The following is a 19,680-nucleotide window of genomic DNA, read 5'->3' as shown; positions in this document are numbered from 1 at the left end:
GAAAATATTTACAGTTTGGAATTTTTCTTACTTAGAAACAAAGGTATCAATAAAGAGTATTTGTGAAGCAGTTTCATTCTATAAAATGATGGGAAGATTCACTTAGAATTGTGCATTTTATTCCATTTTTTAAGAAGTTTTATGAAATGTATAAAGGAGCAACCAAAGGCCCAAATCAAACTTTTGGGAAAAGTTAAATTTATTTAACAGGAAGTAACTGAGTAAAGTCAGTTACCTGGACTCTTTATCACAAGCAATGAATGCGGTAAATTAGGGGGAAGTTTCTAAAGAGCAAAAAGTATAAGAAATGTGGCAAAGCTGTAATAAATGTGTCAGAAGATTCGCACAAGTGAGAAAGCCTAAGAATATGGTTAACATACAGAAGCCCTTCGATACAAGTCTCGGCACATTGGACCACAGGTGAGACCTTATAAATAGGTGGGTAAAGCTTATGTCAAAACATAATCTTACTCTGCTTTAGAGCTCTCATCCCAAGAGAGGAACGCCGCAATTTTAACTGTGTAAACGTGGAATAACCCCCAATCAGAACTCCATGTTCACTGGGACATACAATTCATGATGGGAGAAATAATTCAAGCGCATCAAGTGGGACAGAAGCTTCGGTGCAGGTCAGCTCAGCCGGCAGAAGAGAAACCACATCGGCAGAATGCCTCATACCTTCCACACATGGGAGAAAAGCCACAATACTTTTCTCAGGGGTCCGAATAAATTGATTGGACCTCAAAGAATTCAAATCCCCGCATGCAAAAAACAGGAAAATCTTTAGGGAGTTTTCAACCTCCACTGAACACCAAAGAAATGATCAAAGAGGGGAGGTGCGATGGCTCACGTTTGTAATCCCAGCACTTTGGGAGGTGGAGGTGGGAGAATCGCTTGAGCTCAGAAGCTTGAGACCAGCCTGGGCAACATAGTGAGACTTCATCTCTACCAAAAAAAAAAAGCTGGGTATGGTGGTGCACACCAGCTACTCAGGAAGCTGAGGCTGGAGGATTGCTTGAGCCCAGGTCGAGGCTGCAGTGAGCTTTGATGCCACTGCAGTCCAGCCTAAGAAACTGAGCAAGACCCTGTTCCAAAAAAATTAAATAATAAAAAAAGAAATGATCACAGGCAGAAACTGTATGTACACACTGCGTGTGGGAAAGGCCCTCTTGTAGAAGTCAGTCATTTGTATACATCAGAACATTCAGAAAGTAGAGAAACCTTGTGAATGTACTGAATATGATAATATCTTTAGTAACAGAGGATGTCCCACTGTACACAGAAGGGTTCACGCTGTGAAGATAACCTACAAGTAGACCCAATGTGACAAAGCCCACAGGAGGCAGCCAGGACTCGCGGTGCATCACAGGATTCCCGCCAGAGAGGCCCGCGGGCATGAACGTGGCAGAGTGTGAAAGTCTTCTGCGGGAAGCCAGGACTCTATGCCAGAAACCTCACACTGGGGAGAAATTCTTAATGCAGTCAGTGTGGAAACGCCTTTACTCAGAACGGCTTCTAATTCTGAATCAGAGTTCAGAGTGGGGAAAACACAAATGTAAAAAAATGTGGAAAAGTTTTCAACAGGAAGTCAAAACTAATTGCACATCAAAAACTCATACCGGGAGAAACACTGAGAAAAGAGCAAATGCAGGAAAACTTTCACTGGGAGGCCAGCGCTCACTGACTCTCAGAGTTCATATAGAAGAGCCCCAGACGATCACAAGCGTGGAACCTCCTTCGGCAAGGGACACACCACATTACCCACGAGAGCCCGCACGGGAGAGAAACCCTGTGGGTAAACACATTCTGGACAGCACTCAGCAACAAAGGAAACGTCCTGATTCACACTGCGGAGGAGCCCTAGGAGCCACAGAGGTGGGGAAGGAGAGTCAGAGGTTTCACACAAAAAAACACCTAGTCCCAAAGTCAAAACCTACTGCGCACCAGAGAAGCTGTATGAGGAGTCCATATGTTGGATAGTGTGGTTCACCCTCAAACTAGTTCCAGACATCACATACTAGAGACTATACACTGATCTTAAACAGCGGTCAATTTAACAAAATTTAAATTTTACCCCCAGGGACACAGAATTCCATAACTGAAACTAAGCTTTTTTATAAAAACTGTCAATGAAAAACAAATGTGCCTACCTCTGCAGCCCAAGCCTCTCCCAGGCCTCGTGCACAACTATTGAACGAGGCTTCCCAGTACGTACGGGGAATGAAGAGTTTCCATCCTGAGCCTGACTCATCCCGAGCCGTCCATCTGGGATTAACCTTCACCACAGACATGACTCACTGTCACTATTGCCAACCTGGAGTTCTAAACCCATCCCCAACCCCAAACACAACACAATTGCATCCCTGCTCCTTGTTCTCACATCACTAACACTACACAAGTGGATCTGAATTTCTTAAGGTTTGGGAGTGATTTTTTTTTTTTTTTTTGAGATGAAGTTTTGATCTGTTGCCCAGGCTGGAGTGTAGTGGCGTGATCTCAGCTCAGTGTCACCTCTGCCTCCTGGGTTCAAGTGATTCTCCCACCTGAGCCTCCCGAGTAGCTGGGACTACAGGTGCCTGCCACATGCCTGGCTAACTTTTTGTATTTTTAGTAGAGACAGGGTTTCATCATCTTGGCCAGGCTGGTCTTGAACTCGTGACCTCAGGTAACCCACCCGCCTGGACCTCCCAAAGTGCTGGGATTACAGGCATGAGCCCTTGTGCCTGACCAAGATTTGGGGGTGATTTAAGGGGGTACATACAGGGGAGGAAAACAGCTGTACTCTAAGACTGACCTTGCCCAATCCTGGGGGGCGGGGGAAAAGCCCATGGCATGGAAAATCTCATGGGGGTGCACCCCAGTTCCTCACCTCACTCCCTCGCCCACTGCAGGCCCTTCCCATGCTCACAGGTATCTCACCCAGGGGGTCTCTCTCCGTGCCAGAGGAATCCTACCCAGACCTGAGTGCCTCCGTCCAGAAGCACAGCCACAGGTCTCTTGCTGAGACAGCTCGTCCTCTACTCTGACCCCATGTTTCATTCTGGGATCTACACGTTCTTCCACGCTGCCCAATGCCCAGGTTATGGGGCTTGACTGAGGGGAGGACATCTCCCTCAAACCAGGCAAAGCCCGGGGCTGCATCATCATCTTTAAACCTAGAAAGAGAGTAAGTTTAGTCCCTCTCTGGAGTTAGAACCTTCTCGGTGGCTGTTTCCTACCATAGGTGGCGAGTCTGGTCTGTGGTGAGGAAGCCTGAAGCTCAGGTGCTGGAATCAGGGCAGAGCTGGGTCCAGGTCCTTCTCAAGGCGAGCCCCACCCGTGCTGCGCGTGGTCTTGGCAGACGCCCTTCCTCTGTTCACTGTAGGCATGGGCTCTTTACAGCTTCCACCGTGAAGCCGGAGGAAGAAAGCGGAGGCAGCGAGCAGTCCCATTCCCACCTGCCCTGCTACTTGTGGTCCTCCGCATCCTCGCCCTTGGGCGGGGCTGCCACCGTGGCCTTGAGGCTCCGCTTCCGCTTTTGCACGTTCTGCTCCGGATGGAATAGGATGACGTAGGTCTTGGGGACGTAGAGCATGCCGAGGGACACCGATGCGCTCAGGCTCAAGGACACGGTCAGTGTGGTTGTCTGGATGTAGATCTAGGCCACGCAGGAGGGGACAAGGTGGGGTCAGCCCCGCTCGCCCCGCCCCGCTCGCCCCGCCCCGCCCCACACATCCTCACCACACAGACTGGGGCTGGGTCTATTTCCGTCTGGGAACGGGAAATGAGCACTTAGACCAGGACAACGGTCTGAGCAGAGGCCCTGGCGCCTGAGGGGCTGGCAGCCTCCGTGCGGCTCTGATACAGGCAGGAGGGAGGGGCGAGGAGGGGTTATTAACAGGAGTGACACCTGGGGAAACGGGAGCCAGCGAATGAGCACGTTTCAAATACATGCAAATAAATAAATGGGCGGAGACTGAATTCAGGAGCAGGTGGGCAAACAAATGGATGACAGTTACATAAACTGTTCTGCCCTGCATGTGAATAAATGATGTAGCGATGGACTGACACATTAATGGGTTGGCCGCTATAAAGCATATGAAGGCTGGGCACAGTGGCTTACCCCTGTAATCTCAGCACCTTGGGAGGCCAAGGCGAGTGGGTCACCTGAGGTCAGGAGTTCGAGAGCAGCCTGACCGAGATGGTGAAACCCCGTCTCTACTACAGATACAAAAATTGCCCGGCTTGGTGGTGTGTGCCTGTAGTCCCAGCTACTTAGGAGGCTAAAGCAGGAGAATTGCTTGACCTGGGAAGCAGAGGTTGCAGTGAGCCGAGATCACACCACTGCATTCCAGCCTGGGCAACAGAGCGAGACTCTGTGTCAATAATAATTAAAAAAAAAGCATATGAAGAACTTGAATTAAAAAAAAAAAAGTTAACTGAGTGACAGAGTGAGGCACCATTTCTCAAAGAAATGAAAATGATAAAAAAGAAGAGTGGGAGTTAAGAAGCAGGGTTAGAAACGTAGATAAGCGAATGAATGAACCAAGTAAGGAGCAGGCAGCCGGATACGGGATAAACAAAAGCGTGAACAGGCATTTAAGCTCCTGAATGAATCAGCCGCAGGACAGGCAGGAAACACGAGGCGGTGAGACCTTCTGGGGACCTCATTACCTTTTCAGCTGACTGGGCAGTGCCAAAGAAGATGGGCACAAATGCCAGCCAGATGATGCAGGTGGTATACATGGTGAAGCCGATGGGCTTGGCCTCGTTGAAGGTCTCGGGCACGCCGCGGGCCTTGATGGCATACACTGTGCACGTGACCATGAGCAGAAGGCTGTAGCCCAGGCAGCCGATCAGAGACAGGTCTGACATGTCGCACTTCAGCACCCCTCTGGCCTGCTCCGGGTCCACCGTCCGCTGCTCCTCATAGTCAATCACGCTGTGTGGGGGCCTGACCCCCAGCCACGCTATCACCCCCACCACCTGCAGGAGCCAATATCACATCAGAGGCACAGCATTTTCCAGGGACAGGTCCATTCCAGCTCCCACCGAGGCCCCTGGCAGGCTGGGATCTCCCTGAGGCTCTGGCCGCCTCTTCGTGGTTGCTCTCAGGAGCAATCAGTGGAGAAGAGGGGGTGGCAGCCCAGGAAGGGGCAGCTCAAGAGGGGTCCACCCAGCCAAGGGCCTGTGACGTTGCAGCTGCGGAGAAGGGCTGTGTTGGCCGTATGATCAGTGCAGTTTGCATAAAGGGCGGCTTGGTGTCCTCTTCCTGTGTTCTAGCCATTAATATTACCAGTGCCACTGACCTCACCCCTTCCAGGTAGATGGCTGCGGCCGGAAGCTCTGGAACCGAGGCCCTACTCACATTGTCTCTCTAGCCTCCTCACATGCAGTGAGCTTCAAAATAAGGGCACGTCACAGGCAAGAGAAACAGGGGCACTCAGTGGGGAGCGGCAAGAGTGGGAGCTGCTGCCAGGTGGCCTGAGGAGTGTTGGCGTCTGCAGGCTCCCACAGGGAGTAGGTGGGGTTCCAATTCTCTCACAGGACAGGAAACACAACCTCCAGCCAAGGGAAGCTGGGAAACAGGACTGAAGCCACCTGCATAGAGGTGGGACCCTGGAAGGGCCGCCCCAGACGTTTGTGCAGGTTGTTGACTGCACGAGAGCGCCTGATTGGGAGTGCGGGTGGAACTGGAATCCGGCCTGCATGCCAGCGCCGTGCCATGCACCTGGAGCAGGGCCATGTGATCCTGCCAGAAGGGATGCTTTGCAATCATCTGCCCACCCAGAAGAAGCAGCTTTTTGTGCTTTTCCCAAAGGCAGCAGACCCCTGAAGAAAGGACCTTCCAAAATAAGTTCGGAAGTTCCTACTAGGACAAGGCTCCAGGTGGGGGAAAAAAAGTTGCTCTTAAGAAACAAAAATGCAAGTCCAGGGACGCAGAGCAGTGACAACCGAAACGTGCCCACGGACGCTGCAGCCCGTGGCACTGAGAGTGAGTGAGCATGCCTCACTCAGGAACGGACTCCTGCAAAACGACAGAACGTGAGCAAAGGGCAGGCACAGGCAAGCACAGGAAAGGAAAGCCCCGGGGCCGGGCGACTAGGATTAGCTGCAGGCAGATTAAAACCACAGTGAGACGCCGTTTCACATCCATCACGATGTGGTAGTCATGGCAAAAACACCTGGTCCAGTTGCAAGTTTGTGTTTGTTTAAAGATGCATCTATCTGGAAAGGAGGGTATAGTGTGGGGCGGGCAATGGCTCAGGCTGGGGAGGAGAGCTGGGACCCCAAATGTGGTGTAAGCATCTCGGCCTGGGGGTGGGGGAGCATGGAGCACCTTCTCACACGGAGACCCCGGGCCTGACCAGGGGACGCCCAGGCTCTGTTATCTGGAGGAGGATGGGAGTACCTCCTAGTCACGAAGAACTGCATAGACCGAGGCACGTGGCGTGTGTGGGACCAGTAGAGAAGGGGCTTGCTGGGAGTGGAGAGTGCCACGTCCAAATGAGCAGGTGCTGGCACTGAGGCCACCCTCCACCTGGCCCTGCAATGTCACACCAAGTCACCCTCCCCAAGCCATCTGTCTCTTGTACCCTTCCCACAGAAAACATCCAGGGCATTCCAGACTCCAGGAGCTGTCTCCAAGGCTGTAATGACTTTACTGTCTTAGGAGAATCCCCCAAAGGAGCTCCATTTCTTAATGCACAGCACAGCATGAAGCATCGGCCACTGGATGGAATTCGATGCTCCACTCCACAGTAAAATGTTGGACCCCGCGCCTCTCGTCCACACTGCCGCAGTGAACGGGGCAGCAGTGACTCCCTTGTGGAAACAGGAAAACCGGGCAGGTAGCTCTTTGTCCCATTTCCATATGTGAGCCCAATTGTGGAAGAGCACATTCGGTTTATGAAAATAACTTCACTGTGGTACAGAAAGGTCCCTGAGGCCCACACTCCCCACCTTACTGCCCCGTGTTCCTTAAAGGACCCAGCAGGGAGGATGGCCGCCCTAACTGAGCTGCTGTCACCATAGGAGTGAAGGGGCTCCCTTTCCTGTGGCCTTTAAAAACAAAACAACAAAACAAAACACAGGAGCCAAAACAGAAAAGAGTGACTCTAGAATCAACATTTCTCTTTTTGTTTTGAGACAGGGTCTCCTCTGACGCCCAAGCTGGAGTGCAGTGGTACAATCTTGGCTCACAGCAACCTTGAACTCTTGGGCTCAAGCAATCCTCCCATCTCAGCCTCCCAAGTGGCTGGTACCACAGGCATGCGCCAACATGCCCAGCTAATTGTCATATTTTTTGTAGAGACAGGGTCGTGCCATGTTGCCCAGGCTGATCTCAAACTCCTGGACTCAGGTGATCCGCCCACTTCAGCCTCCCAAGGTGCTGGGATTACAGGAGTGAGCCACTGTGCCTGGCCTTTTCTGCTTTTTAAAGTTGAGGACAGTCCCTCTCCCTGCCCTGGCCCCTGGGAGCCCACGGACCCACCTGCAAGGAGGTGAGGCTGAAGGTGATGACCAGCTGCGAGGTGGGGCTGATGAAGGGAGGGGGTGTGACCGAGCGCTTGCCCTGCTCGAAGATGCGGTAGATACGGTTGGTCTTGGTGAGCAGGGCAGAGTAGCTGAGGGTCGTTCCCAGGCCCAGGAAGAGCCTGCGGGCGGCACAGACGGTGGCCCCGGGCTCAGCCACCATGAGGAAGGTGATGGCGTAGATGAGGAAGATGCCGGTGAGGAGGACGTAGCTGAGCTCTCGGCCCGAGGCCCGGACGATGGGCGTGTTGTTGTGCCGCACGAAGGTGGCCACCACCGTGGTAGTGGCCACAATGCCCAGCACGGCCAGGAGGAGCGGCGGGGCTGCCCAGGGGGAGGACCAGCTCAGGCGTACCACAGGCGTGGGGCGGCAGCCCGTGTGGTTGGGCGTGGGCCTCATGTCCCCGGGACAGGCCTCGCACGTGAACTCATCCACCTGGAAGCGGTAGCCGTCACAGGCCTCGCAATGCCAACAGCAGGGAACGCCCTTCACCATCTTCTTCCGCTCCCCTGGCCCGCAGGGGAGGCTGCACAGAGACGAGGGCACCTCGTGGGGGTCACCAGACCACTGCAGGGCCTCCACCTGGGATGCACAAAGCACAGGCTGGTGGCCTCTGCCTCCGGAATCCTGGGCCCATGCCCACCCGGGGCCCGGTCTGCGCACTCACATCCAGTCTGAGGGTCTCTGCCCACTGGCCCACTGCCTGGTACCCGCCACTGCTGGCACTGCCGTTGGTCGCCTGGTACTGGAAGATGTCGTAACGCCCAGGCGCGTCTCCGTTCTCATTGAACATCACAGGGGTGCCTGCACTGCCTGGAAGGAGAGCCCGGCATCCTCGTTGGTCCTCCAGCCCAGCAGAGCTGGCCTCCTGGGGAGGCCCCAAGGACCAGCAGGAGAAAGGAGGAGCTTAACGAGCACCACTCCTCATAAGGGAGGTGGAAATCCAAGCCACGGGGAGATCCCCCTTCACCCGTTGGGATGGCTTCTATCCAAGAGCCAGAAAATAAGAAGTGTGGTGAGTGTGCGGAGAAACCAGAACCCTTGGGCACGGTGGACGGGCAGAAAGCAGCCTCCTCAAAAAATTAAACACATGACCAAGCAATTCCACTCCCGGGCAGATACCCACAAGACTAGAAAGCAGGGTGGCAAAGAAATACTTGTACAGCCGTGTCCACGGCAGCGTTATTCACATAGCGAGAGCCACCGGAGTGTCCACTGACAGGAACGGACGGACATGATGGGGCCCATTCAAACAATGGGATGCGATTCAGCCTTCGAAAGGAAGGGAGTTCTGACCCACGCTATAAAATAGATGGGCCCTGAGGACATGAGGCTCAGTGAAACAAGCCAGTCACACGTGGGCAAATACCGTCGAATTCTACCACAGGAGGTACCGAGGGGACAGAATTCATAGAGGGGGCAGTGGAACGGTGGTTGCAGGGCTGGTGGGAGGAGGACGTGGGGAGTTGTTTAATGTGTACAGAGTGTTGGTTTCATAGATTAAGAGTTCTGGGGATGGATGGTGGTGACGGCTGCACAACACTCGGATTTTTTTTTTTTTTTTTTTTTTTTACATTTTTGAGACAGACTCTCATTCTGTCGCCCAGGCCGGAGTGCAGTGGTGTGATCCTGGCTCACCACAACCTCTGCCTCCCGGGTTCAAGCAATTCTCTTGTCTCAGCCTCCTGAGTGGCTGGGATTACAGGCACCCGCCACCATGCCCAGCTAATTTTTTATTATCCTTTACACAATTTTAAACTTTATGTATTTTTAGTAGAGTAACTAAAAAATTTTTGTATTTTTAGTAGAGACAAGGTTTCACCATGTTGGCCAGGCTGGTCTCGAACTGCTGACCTCCAGAGATCCGCCCACCTCAGCCTCCCAAAGTGCTGAGATTTCAGGCGTGAGCCGCTGCGCGGGGCCTGAATGTATTTAACATGACTGAAGTCTACACTTAAAAATGGTTAAGGTGATACATTTTATATTATGTGTATTTTATCACAATTAAAAATGAAAAAAGTTTCACTGTCCAGGCTAGAGGATGAGGTCAGACATGGAGAGAGGTCTGAGGGATAGTTTGAAATTGGAATGACTGGAACAATGAGCTCTATTTTTCTTACAAGCTTGTTCTACCAGCCTACAGAACTGCTCTGGAGTAATATTAAGCTGAATTGATCAGCAGAGAGCATGGTACAGAGAAGGTGGCGAGCAGGTGTTTAGTGGAAGAGCGGAGTTTTGAACTGTGTAAAGGATAGTAATTGAACAGAAAGTCATCTCTCCACAAACTGTGGACGCAGCTTGAGTCCACCGGGGTCTTCTCAGAAGACAGAATTTTGAGCCCTGACCACACACCTAGGCTGGTGCCGAGGGACACATCAGACCCACACCTGTACCTAGCGTGTGACTCAGAGTGGGCAGCGTGCCCCTGGGTGGGCCCCCCATGCAGTCTGAACTTCGCCCCACGTGCGCCCCCAGGGTCCACATGCCCTCAAGCTCTGCGCAGTGGAGGGGGGTACTGTGTGATCCACTGAGGGTTCCAGGCAGAAGGGATCACAGAGAAGCTCCCCAGCATCTGAATGTGCAAACCAGCACGGGGAAAACCGAAGCCCAGGAGGGAGTAGCGTTAAAAAGTGGGGACCGGAACTTGTCTCAAGTCTCTGGCACTCAGCCCCAGGCGCCCCAACTCGACCACGCAGCCGCTCCCAGCGCTTCCACCCGGAGGTCATCCCAGGCTTCACAGACAAACCCACCCTGCCTGCTGCCCTTCACTGCTGCAGGCGTGCAGGCACCCACTCACCATTGAAGCGAACGGCTCGGATATACTGCAGCAGCGTCCGCCCATCGGTGGGTTCCATCGCCGGGCACAGGCCTGTGTGCCCAGGGCAGAGTGCCTGGTGCATGCTGTGGAGGGCGTGGGCAATGGCATATACCGCATCGATCACAAACTGCACCTTGCCCTCCTGCTCGTAGGTGGAGTCCCGGCCGATGCGTTCCTCGCCTGTCTTAGGGATGCCCAGAGAAAGTGTGCCCGGCCCCCATGCACCCAACCCGGCCTCCCACCTCCCCTCTCCCCACCCTTGCCTCCCTGGGCAGCTCTCACCTGTGCATTTGCGGGTGGAATCGTCTGACTGGGTACCTGAGCTGGTCAGTTTGCAGTTAAAATTCTCTTCCCAGAACTCAGCAAACCAGATGTTCCTACGGTTGTTCTCCAGGGATCGAGTCATGAAGTACTGGTCAAAACCTACAGAAAGGGAAGGAGGGGGAGGGTGGTGATGACCCGAGCCAGCTGTGTTTCTCCTGTGTCTTTCTGCCACGTGCTCACTTTGCAGCTAGGAGTGGCCAGGTGACCAAGTTCTGATTGGTGGACTCAGAGCCAACCGGGGGTTCCAGGGTAGAATTTGCATGCTAATGCAAACTCAGAGCCTCACCAATTGAAAGACTTTTTATCCCTGCTCCTTCTTTCCTGTTAGGATGCCGCTGTGAAGATGTAATGGGTGGTGCCTCAGCAGCCATCTTGTGACTATGAGACCACAAGCAGGAAGACACAAGGCAACCACAGGGAATGGTGGAACAAAACAATGGACAGAGCCCAGGGCTTTGAGAGTGTCACTCACTCACTGCCCCACACCTAAAGTCGCCAACTCTTAGACCTCTTGTTTTGTGAGGAGATGCCTTTGTCACTAAAACTACCCTGAGTGCAGGCTGTCACTGGCACCCAAATGCATCGTAGCTGAAATAAAAGGTGTGATGGTGAATATCCCCCTAAGGCTGGGAAGCCCTAGCACCCAGGGCTCCCCGTTTCCAGGGTCTGTGTTTCACAAAATAGCCCTGACGTGTGTCATCAAGGTGTCCTCAGTCCAGCCTTGGGGAAAATGAGCAATCCTATTGTAAACTGAACCATCTGTCCCTGCTGGATTCGTCCAGATCCACAGGCGGGACTGGGGGTGCAAGGGCCGCATCACTTTGATCAACAGGACGGTATATTCCATATCCTTGGTTTCTCTCCCTCCTGCCCTCACCCTCAGATTAGAATGTATTTGGCAGAACTAGAAATACAGGCACTAAATTTAAAATCAAAACCAAAAAACCAACAATTCCTCCCCTGTCCGGTGAGTGGAGCGTGCTTGTCCTCATGCCATCTCATTTAAGCACTGCTTGGAGGGACGTGTCCACAGATTATCAGAATCATGGGATCTGGGGATCTGAGAAGGGACCTGGATTATCACACCAATTACCCGATGCAGAAAAGAGCATCCCCAAGAGGGGGTGCTGGGGAGACACGTGGGGTGGGGAACTCAGTGCCCCTGGACTCACCGTCAATGGAGGCCCTTTTGGGGAGGATGGTGATGGCCCCAACGGCCACGTCCTCCAGGCTCAGGATAGGCGAGGCCTTGGCCCCCCAGCTGTCTGAGCCGACCCACAGGAAGTGGCCGGTCAGGTTGGCCTGGCGAGCTGCCTCCAGGACCCGCCTGGTAGGAACAGGGCTGCAGTGAGAGAGGGTCTGGGAACCTCTTCCAGCTTGGCCCTGGTTCCTTCCCACTCTATCCATCTCCCCTGCTCCACAAACACTCACCAGATCCTTGTTTCTCAGGAAACATGGGGCTTGAGGCATTTTGCGCACTTTCCCTGGGCTTTCCTCTGACCCCAGGCCCGCCCACTTGCTCTGCCCAGTGTAACCCACTGTATGGGGGGGACTTCTTCGGGGAAAACCCTGTTAGAAGCCACCCCTGCCCTACACACCTTCGCCAACATCGCATCCAACCTCCCAGGCTGGATAGGAGCTCGGGGCCGGTGGGTTTCGGGCCGAGGTCCACAGCCTCTATATGGACCCTGGGCTCCTTCCCTAACAGCTCCTTTTCTGCACTCAGATCTGCCTTCAGGTCCCTCCCCATGCCCCGGGAGCTGTAAACACAGACACCAGTTCTGTGTGCTACTCGGTCTGGGCTTATGGCATCTCCCCAGACACGGCTGCTTTGCCGCTGGGGGCACCAGACTCACAGCCGGCAGCAGGGAAGGTCCAGGATGCGGGGAGCAGGGGAAAGGGAGGCAGGGAGGGTGTGCATAAGGCAGTGATGTGCAAGAGCAGGGGCGGGACCCTCAGGGAGAGCCCCAGGGAGCCCGGCGATTGTGCCGCTGTCCCACCTGATGTCATCCTCGTTGGCAAAGATGATGATGCCCCGGGCGTTGGGCGTCTCCATGAGTCTCCTGATCACCTTGTTGAACTCTCCTGGCTTTGGTTCCCTGGGAATCTTGATGGACTGGGCAATACAGACCCCCCCTGGGTGTTGGGGGTGCCAAAGTCAGCTTCTGTCCCACCCACCCACACACCCACCTGGCCACCTCTGCATAGAGCTATGTAGCCTGGCTGAGGGGTCTGCAGGGGTGAAATCTGGCCTGTACCGCCCGCCAGGCTTGAGGTAGGGCTGAATCCTCCAAAAGAGAGGCCCTGTTCACGTGGAGTACCAGCCAGGCAACCTCGGCCCTGGAGCCCACCGTGGACCCAGGCCCCTCGTCTCCCTGCTTCTGCCCCACCCAAGGGCCCTGGGCGCACCCTCTGTAGACCCCTTGGTGCCTCGGAGTCCCCAGCTCACCAGCCTCTCGGGAGATCTGAACAAAGGCCTCAACGCCGCTCTCGCCATAGTTGCCCTCAGAGGCCAGCGTGGACACATAGTTCCATCCCAGTGCCCTCACGATGTCCACCATGGCCTGGGCCTGGTAGGAGTCAGGCGGCACCACCCGGGAGAAGAAGTCATAGCGCGTGGAGTCGCTGAGCTCCGGGGCTGTGGAGGCATAGCTGATCTGGGGTATCTGGGGGCAGGAAGGACAGCTGGGCTGTGGATGGAGGTCAGTAACTCGATAGAGGGAGGGCAAGGGGGGCCCAGGACATGGATGGGGCACAGAAGGTGTGGGGCAGGGACCTGGGACACAGATGGGGCATGGAAGGTTTGGGCTGGGGACCTGGGGCCACCTGGAGCAGCCACCTGGAAGGGCTAGAAGGTGTGGGGCAAGGTCTGCGTTTTGTGAGTGGGTCTGAGAACTCTGTGAAGGTTGTGAACGTGGGAGGTACGCAGGTCTAGGGGAGAGGGCAGGATGGCCACGTACAGTAGTACAAGCTGTGTCCCGAACAAGAACCCCCCAGCAGAGAACCTGCAACCCATCCAGCTGCATGTGCCTGTCCTAATCAGCCCCAGGGGAAAGTACATCGTCCTGGTTCACACCAAGGGGCGGTCAGCAGGGGCGAGCAGCTCCAGGAGGGATTAGCGCAGACAGCCGAGCAGCGGCAGGCGTTTGATTTAAGGCTGTGTCTGGCCTAGGATGGGGTCTGTCGAAAACTGGGTTTCTCTGCGTGCATTAGAGTGATTAACAGCAGAGATCAGAGGCTGAACTGACCAGGGAGTGTGGAGGCGGAGCCACAGGGCTGAGAAGGCAGGCAAGAGGGGCTCCGGGGCTCCAGGGCAAGAGGGGCGGCAGCAGGAGCTGGTGTGAAGGCCAGAGACACAGAGTTTTTGGAAGGGAAGCGGGGGCTGGCCCAGGGTTGTTTGAAGCAGGATAGAAAGTGTGGAGACAGCATGAAAAGGAAGCAGGGAGGGGCAGGGAGAGAGAAAGAAGGAGGGAAGGTGGTAGCGGAGAGAAAGAAGGTGAGAGAGAGAGAAAGCCCAGGAGAACAGGAGGCAAGAAAGGCCCCGTGGCCACAGCTCAGTGAGCAATGCTGAGGTCCTCTTAGCACTCCTGGACACTTGAGTTCGGGAAGAACCTTCCGGAGCCCCTTGGACCTTCTCAGGGAAGTTAACTGAAGATGCCTCCCAGCACAGTGTGGCCGGGAAATGAATGTATTGTTCCGTTTAGACAGGAATCGCAGCATCTTGCCTGTGGCTGTGCTTCGCACACCGTTTTTATTGTTTTAATGTTTGCATTTCTAGGCCCGTAGCACAACCTCAGTCTGGGCTGAGATGGCAGCAGGGAGCCCTGGGCTCACAGGGTCCTGCCCCCTTGAGTCCTCAACTGGGCCCCTTGAAAGCCCTGGGGTTTGGGATCTCTGCCTTCGATCTAGAGGACAGAGACAGAAACTAGAGCTCTTAGGCAGGGCCGGGGACCCACACAAGCGGCTGAAAAACCCCTGGGCCGCAGCACAGCCTCTCTGGTGCCAGCATGGAAGTGTGTGTCTGGCCACATTAACACTGCCCACCCGAGGAAACGGGGATGGGGGCTTCCATGTGCTCAGCCGATGGGAGGCAGCCCAGCATGCCTGGAGCAAACGCAGATGCTGCTCCTGGGAGAGTCAGAGAAACTCTGAGGAAACAGAAGTTCCTCCCTGAGGCAGATGGAAGCTAGGCCTTCCTCCTTCACAGACAGCCGCATGCAAATGGCCCTTCCCCTGACAGAACCCCAGAAAAACTGTCCCACAACCCCCAGTTAAAGACCAAATCGAAAACTCCCAAACTCATATGCCAAAGCCCCCTAACCCCGATTCCTCTGGCCCCTAAAACTTCAAGGAACACGCTGTCCCTCACGGGACACTTCCCTACATTTGAGGACAGGGCAGGGCCAGCCTGGGCACCTGCGCAGAGCAGGGTGCAGGAGACCAGCGCTCAGAAAGGAACAGCCCGCCCTGCTCTCGGACGCCCCTTGAGGGAGGGTTCAAGGCAGACATTTTAAGAATGAATTTAAATGATCAAAAAAGAGAAGGACCAGACCTTTCGGGCTTATAAACCCCCCATAGCAGCTCGAGGACACGTCCCAGTTGCTGCTCTGGAAGAAGGGCTCCGTTCCAAATAAAACTCAAGTTCATCACTCGAGCCTACGCAGGTCCAGGGGCAGGAGCACCTAGTGTGGCTGCAGGGGGTGCGCCCGGAACAAGGACACCCGAGCAGGCCGGCAAATGGGGACTGAAGTCCAGGCCGCCCTCCCCAACCAACCGGCTTAGGCATAGGTGGCACCCGCCGGGGAAGGGGCGCCCTTGCGGGACCGGGTAGACAAGGGCGGCTGGAGTGGTCGGGTGGATCCGATTCAGTCCTGCGTCGGGCCCAGCGAACAGGATTTCTTTGACGCTGTGTGAATTCGAGTGATTAAAACGGACACTCTTCCAGAAGAAGTAAAGAAAGGAGACTCGGGCCACCCCAGGGCGAGGAAGGGAGAGAGACCCTGGAAGCCGAGCCCGGCCACGCGGCCCTCACCGCAAACAGGCGCAGAACGTTGGCGACCATGATGGAGACGGAGCTGGCCGAGGCGCCCACGACGGCCACCACGCGCTCAGGGGGCGCGGCGCGCAGCGGAGGGACGCCTCCTGGGCAGCGCACGCCCACCTCGTCGCCGTCGCCGCGGCCGCGGATCAGCGCCTGCACGAAGCTCAGCGCCTGCTCCAGCGCGTAGGTGTCCCGCGAGCAGGTGTCCAGCAGCCGCGCGCCCAGGCGCACGCCGGGCAGCAGCTCGGGGTCGGCGTTGACGCGGTCCAGGGCGTACAGCATGGCCTCCAGCCGGTGCACGCCCTGCTCCTTCTTCAGCGGCCCGCACGCCCGGCCCGCCGCGCCCCGCGCGTGCACCGGGAACAGGCCGCCCAGCGTCAGGCCGCCCGCCAGGCGCACCGAGCCCGCGGCGCGCGCCAGGCCCGCCTGCGCCAACCACGCCAGCGGCAGCAGCGCCACGAGCAGCGGCTCCCGGGCGCTCCCGGGCCGCGCCATCGGCTCGTCTAGCGGGCTGCGGGGAGACAGAGGGGCGGGGAACGCTCTGAGGGTTGCGGGAAGGAGGGCGCGGGCTCAGGGCGCCGGGAGGGACACCGGGGTCCGGGGGAGAAGGCGCTCCGGGCGCGCCTTCCACTCTGGCTCTGGGGAGTTAGCTCAGCTGGCCTGCCCAGGCGTCCATCTTGCTCTCACCAGCGCTGAACCCTATCCCCTGGGGTCCCGCCCGACCACCGCCTCCACCCCTCCAGGCCTCCCACATCCTGACGGCCTGGCCCCTCTTCCTCGAGGTCCATCCCCAGCGAACACCCAGGCTCCCTCCCCAGCCAGTCACCTGCGCCAGCCGCTGTCGGTTCAGGACAAGTCTATGACAGATGCCACCGAGGTCCTGAGCGAGAGAGGATTTAAGGATTCTGGGGAGGGATGAGAGACCGCTCCGGGGGTGGAGACCCCTCCTGAGCGTGGGAGTGGCGGTGCTGGCTCTCCCTGAATCTCGGTCCCCTCCCTCTCCTAATCTCTGGGTCTGTCTCCTGTTTTTCTGTCTTTGGTTTGTCTCTGACTCAGACTCTGGCCGTCTCTCTGCGGCTGTGTCTGACACGGAGTCTGTCCATCTCTGTCTCTGGCTTTCCTGCCTCTGTCCTCTTCTTGGAAATCTTTCTCTGTCCCTTCCTGTCGCTCCCTGACGTTCTCTCTCTGTGTCCCTAACCCCTTTCTGTCTCTCTCCCTCTGTCCCGTGTCTTTCTCTGTCCCGTGTCTGTCTCTCTCCCTGTGTCCCGTGTCTGTCTCTCTCCCTCTGTCCCGTGTCTGTCTCTCTCCCTGTGTCCCGTGTCTGTCTCTCTCCCTGTGTCCCGTGTCTGTCTCTCTCCCTCTGTCCCGTGTCTGTCTCTGTCCCGTGTCTGTCTCTCTCCCTCTGTCCCGTGTCTGTCTCTCTCCCTCTGTCCCGTGTCTGTCTCTCTCCCTCTGTCCCGTGTCTGTCTCTGTCCCGTGTCTGTCTCTCTCCCTCTGTCCCGTGTCTGTCTCTCTCCCTCTGTCCCGTGTCTGTCTCTCTCCCTCTGTCCCGTGTCTGTCTCTCCCCCTCTGTCCCGTGTCTGTCTCTCTCTCCCTCTGTCCCGTGTCTGTCTCTCTCTCCCTCTGTCCCGTGTCTGTCTCTCTCCCTCTGTCCCGTGTCTGTCTCTCTCCCTCTGTCCCGTGTCTGTCTCTCTCCCTCTGTCCCGTGTCTGTCTCTCTCCCTCTGTCCCGTGTCTGTCTCTCTCCCTCTGTCCCGTGTCTGTCTCTCCCCCTCTGTCCCGTGTCTGTCTCTCTCCCTCTGTCCCGTGTCTGTCTCTCTCCCTCTGTCCCGTGTCTCTCTCCCTCTGTCCCGTGTCTGTCTCTCTCCCTCTGTCCCGTGTCTGTCTCTCCCTCTGTCCTGTGTCTGTCTCTCTCCCTCTGTCCCGTGTCTGTCTCTCTCCCTCTGTCCTGTCCGCCCAGTGCTGTTGACTGCAGATGCCTAAGGTACTCCCCGGCTTTCTCCTTGCAAAACCCTGCAGGGAGCAGGGGCTGCCTGAGCTGGAGGAGGAAGAGCAAGGGGCAGGAAGGAGTCAGGAGTGAGCAGCCTTTAATATTAGTGAACTTACCACACCCTGCAGTCGGGAAACAGCTCTTGAGGAGTGAGTTGACTTGCCCAAGGGCATGCAGCTGGCATGTGTGGGCATCGGGGTTCGCATCAGGAATGGCATGAAACCACCAGCGCACACTGCCCTTGATGGGGGGAGGGGAGGGGCCGGCTCTCCCTGCAGCCCCCACTGCCCGCTCTCGCATGGGAAGATGGAGTCCCCATGGGTTGTTCTGGCTGTGTCTAAAGCCTCCCTGGGCTTTGGGTCTGAGGCAGCGACTCGGGCTGTGGCATACACTGCATGAGGCTCTCTGTATCTAACTTTCCCCATCTGATCGTGGGGGCCAAGGTGAGGGGGCTTGGCCAGAAGAAGCCTTTACCATCGCCCCCATCTGAGGCCCAGGATTGGGCTCTCTGGTGCCAAGAGAGCAAAGGGCACCCTGGAGACAGGTGGTGACCTCCCAGCCGCAGGGATCAGCCGGCTTCTCATACGAGGCCTGAGCCGGCTTGGGCTCCATTAGACAGAGAGGATTAGGGTGGCTGCAGGGATTTGGGCAAGGCTGGCAGAGGGAGCAAGCAAGAAACATGCCACTTTCTCTCTTCCCCCACTCCCCAGGCCCCAGTAGTTTGTACTGCCAGGGCCACCTCTCCTGGTGGAAGCCCAGAGTCAGCAGGCTGGGTCTAGCCCTGCTCCTATCCACTGTAACAGTGGGAAGGGTGAGGAGCTTAGCTGAGCCTGACATTGAAAAGGACTGCACTAACTGGGCTTGGGAGGTGGATGGGCCCTTCCCTGTCAGGAGCAGGCCTGACAGCTCCCAGCACCCAGCAGCCTCCTGCTTGGCATGACCAAGGCAGCCCTGCCTCTTCCTGGAGGAAAGACCATCAGAAAGCAGGGGCAGCAGCAGGGGACTGGCAGCGGGTTTTCACCCCGTAGGAGGGAGGCGCGCACACCTGTGAGCAGGGGGCTGGAGGAGCAGGAGAGGGGGTGGCAGGATTTAAGGCCTGATGGAGATTGGCTCTGTGGGGTGGAGGATGGCATCACTGCTGGGGCATTCCCTGAGAAAACGTGGGCAAAGACAGAGCTGAGCAGGTCAAGGAGGGCAGAAGCCAAGAGTTAGGTTTGGATGCAGGAAAGCAGAGGCTTCATGATTCATGAGCCTGGCATTGAGGGAAGAGGCCAGGGTGGGAGGGAAAGCTGAGGTGGGATTGCGATGGTGGTGTTGAAAGCCACGGGATGCAGGAGCTCACTGGGCCGAGAGTGTGGACAGGTGGTGAGGACAGAGCCCCAGGAACCCCAATATGAGGGGGCTGAGCAGAAGTAAGGAGACTGGGAGGGGGTGGCTGAGGAGTTAGAGTTGAGAAGCAGGAGAATGGGTGGCAGAGGGGCCCAGAAACAAAGATTGAGAAGGGCAGGAACATTCGTCATAATTCATTCAGCCCCATGCCACACCGCCCCGATGCCTGTGGCTGGGAAACCCCTACAGCCTTCTGTGATTTCAGCTGCATCAGCTGCAGCTGCTGCCATTAACAAGCACACAGGAAACTGAAAGCTGGGCTGCTGCCTCCAGCTCGTGTCCACGCTTCCAACCCCAGAGCCGGGCCAGTCAGTGTCTCCTCCAGACCAGCCCCCATTTAACAACCAGACGGTTCCAGTTGCAAAATTAGTTTAAAGCCCTACGTTCCCAGGTTTGTTGAAGGGTTAAGCTTCCGGTCCCAGGATTGGGATGTTAGACATATTTCACTCTCTCTTTTGTTGGAAACATGTTTTGTGGGTGAACCGGGGCATCTAGCATGGACTCTGGCACAGGGATGTTGAAAAGCACGGGGTCTGTACCTGGGAAGCCTACCCGATCCCTCCCGGAACGTCCCGTCTGGAGCAATGTGGGGTGTGTCTAGGA

The 19,680-nt window shown here is 56.2% G+C and overlaps 1 protein-coding gene across 4 annotated transcripts; it reads right to left on the bottom strand.

Annotated features, from left to right (window-relative positions):
- Positions 1–181: 181 nt before the first annotated feature.
- GRM6 (glutamate metabotropic receptor 6) lies at positions 182–17,981 on the bottom strand. 4 transcript variants are annotated; one of them, XM_064376638.1, is made up of 11 exons: positions 17,805–17,981; positions 16,526–16,579; positions 13,108–13,324; positions 12,659–12,794; positions 11,831–11,985; positions 10,617–10,757; positions 10,314–10,514; positions 8,184–8,329; positions 7,475–8,098; positions 4,654–4,965; positions 182–3,637 (listed from the first exon to the last, which is right to left on the bottom strand). In XM_064376638.1, exons 1-11 carry the CDS (start codon positions 17,904–17,906, stop codon positions 3,446–3,448), a joined length of 2,280 nt encoding a protein of 759 aa, XP_064232708.1. In that variant the 5' UTR covers positions 17,907–17,981; the 3' UTR covers positions 182–3,445. The 4 variants fall into 4 exon arrangements, with proteins under 4 accessions (XP_064232708.1, XP_012306941.2, XP_064232707.1 ...); XM_012451518.2 differs by lacking the exon at positions 16,526–16,579; XM_064376637.1 differs by lacking the exons at positions 16,526–16,579; positions 17,805–17,981 and adding an exon at positions 15,691–16,194.
- Between the last annotated feature and the right edge of the window lie 1,699 nt (positions 17,982–19,680).

Source organism: Aotus nancymaae, unplaced genomic scaffold (assembly GCF_030222135.1).
Source record: "Aotus nancymaae isolate 86718 unplaced genomic scaffold, 86718_ANA_hifiasm-v0.15.2.pri h1tg000015l_1, whole genome shotgun sequence".
Lineage (NCBI taxonomy): Eukaryota > Metazoa > Chordata > Mammalia > Primates > Aotidae > Aotus > Aotus nancymaae.
Note: the sequence above shows the minus strand (reverse complement) of the source record. Positions and strands in the feature narration are given on the sequence as shown.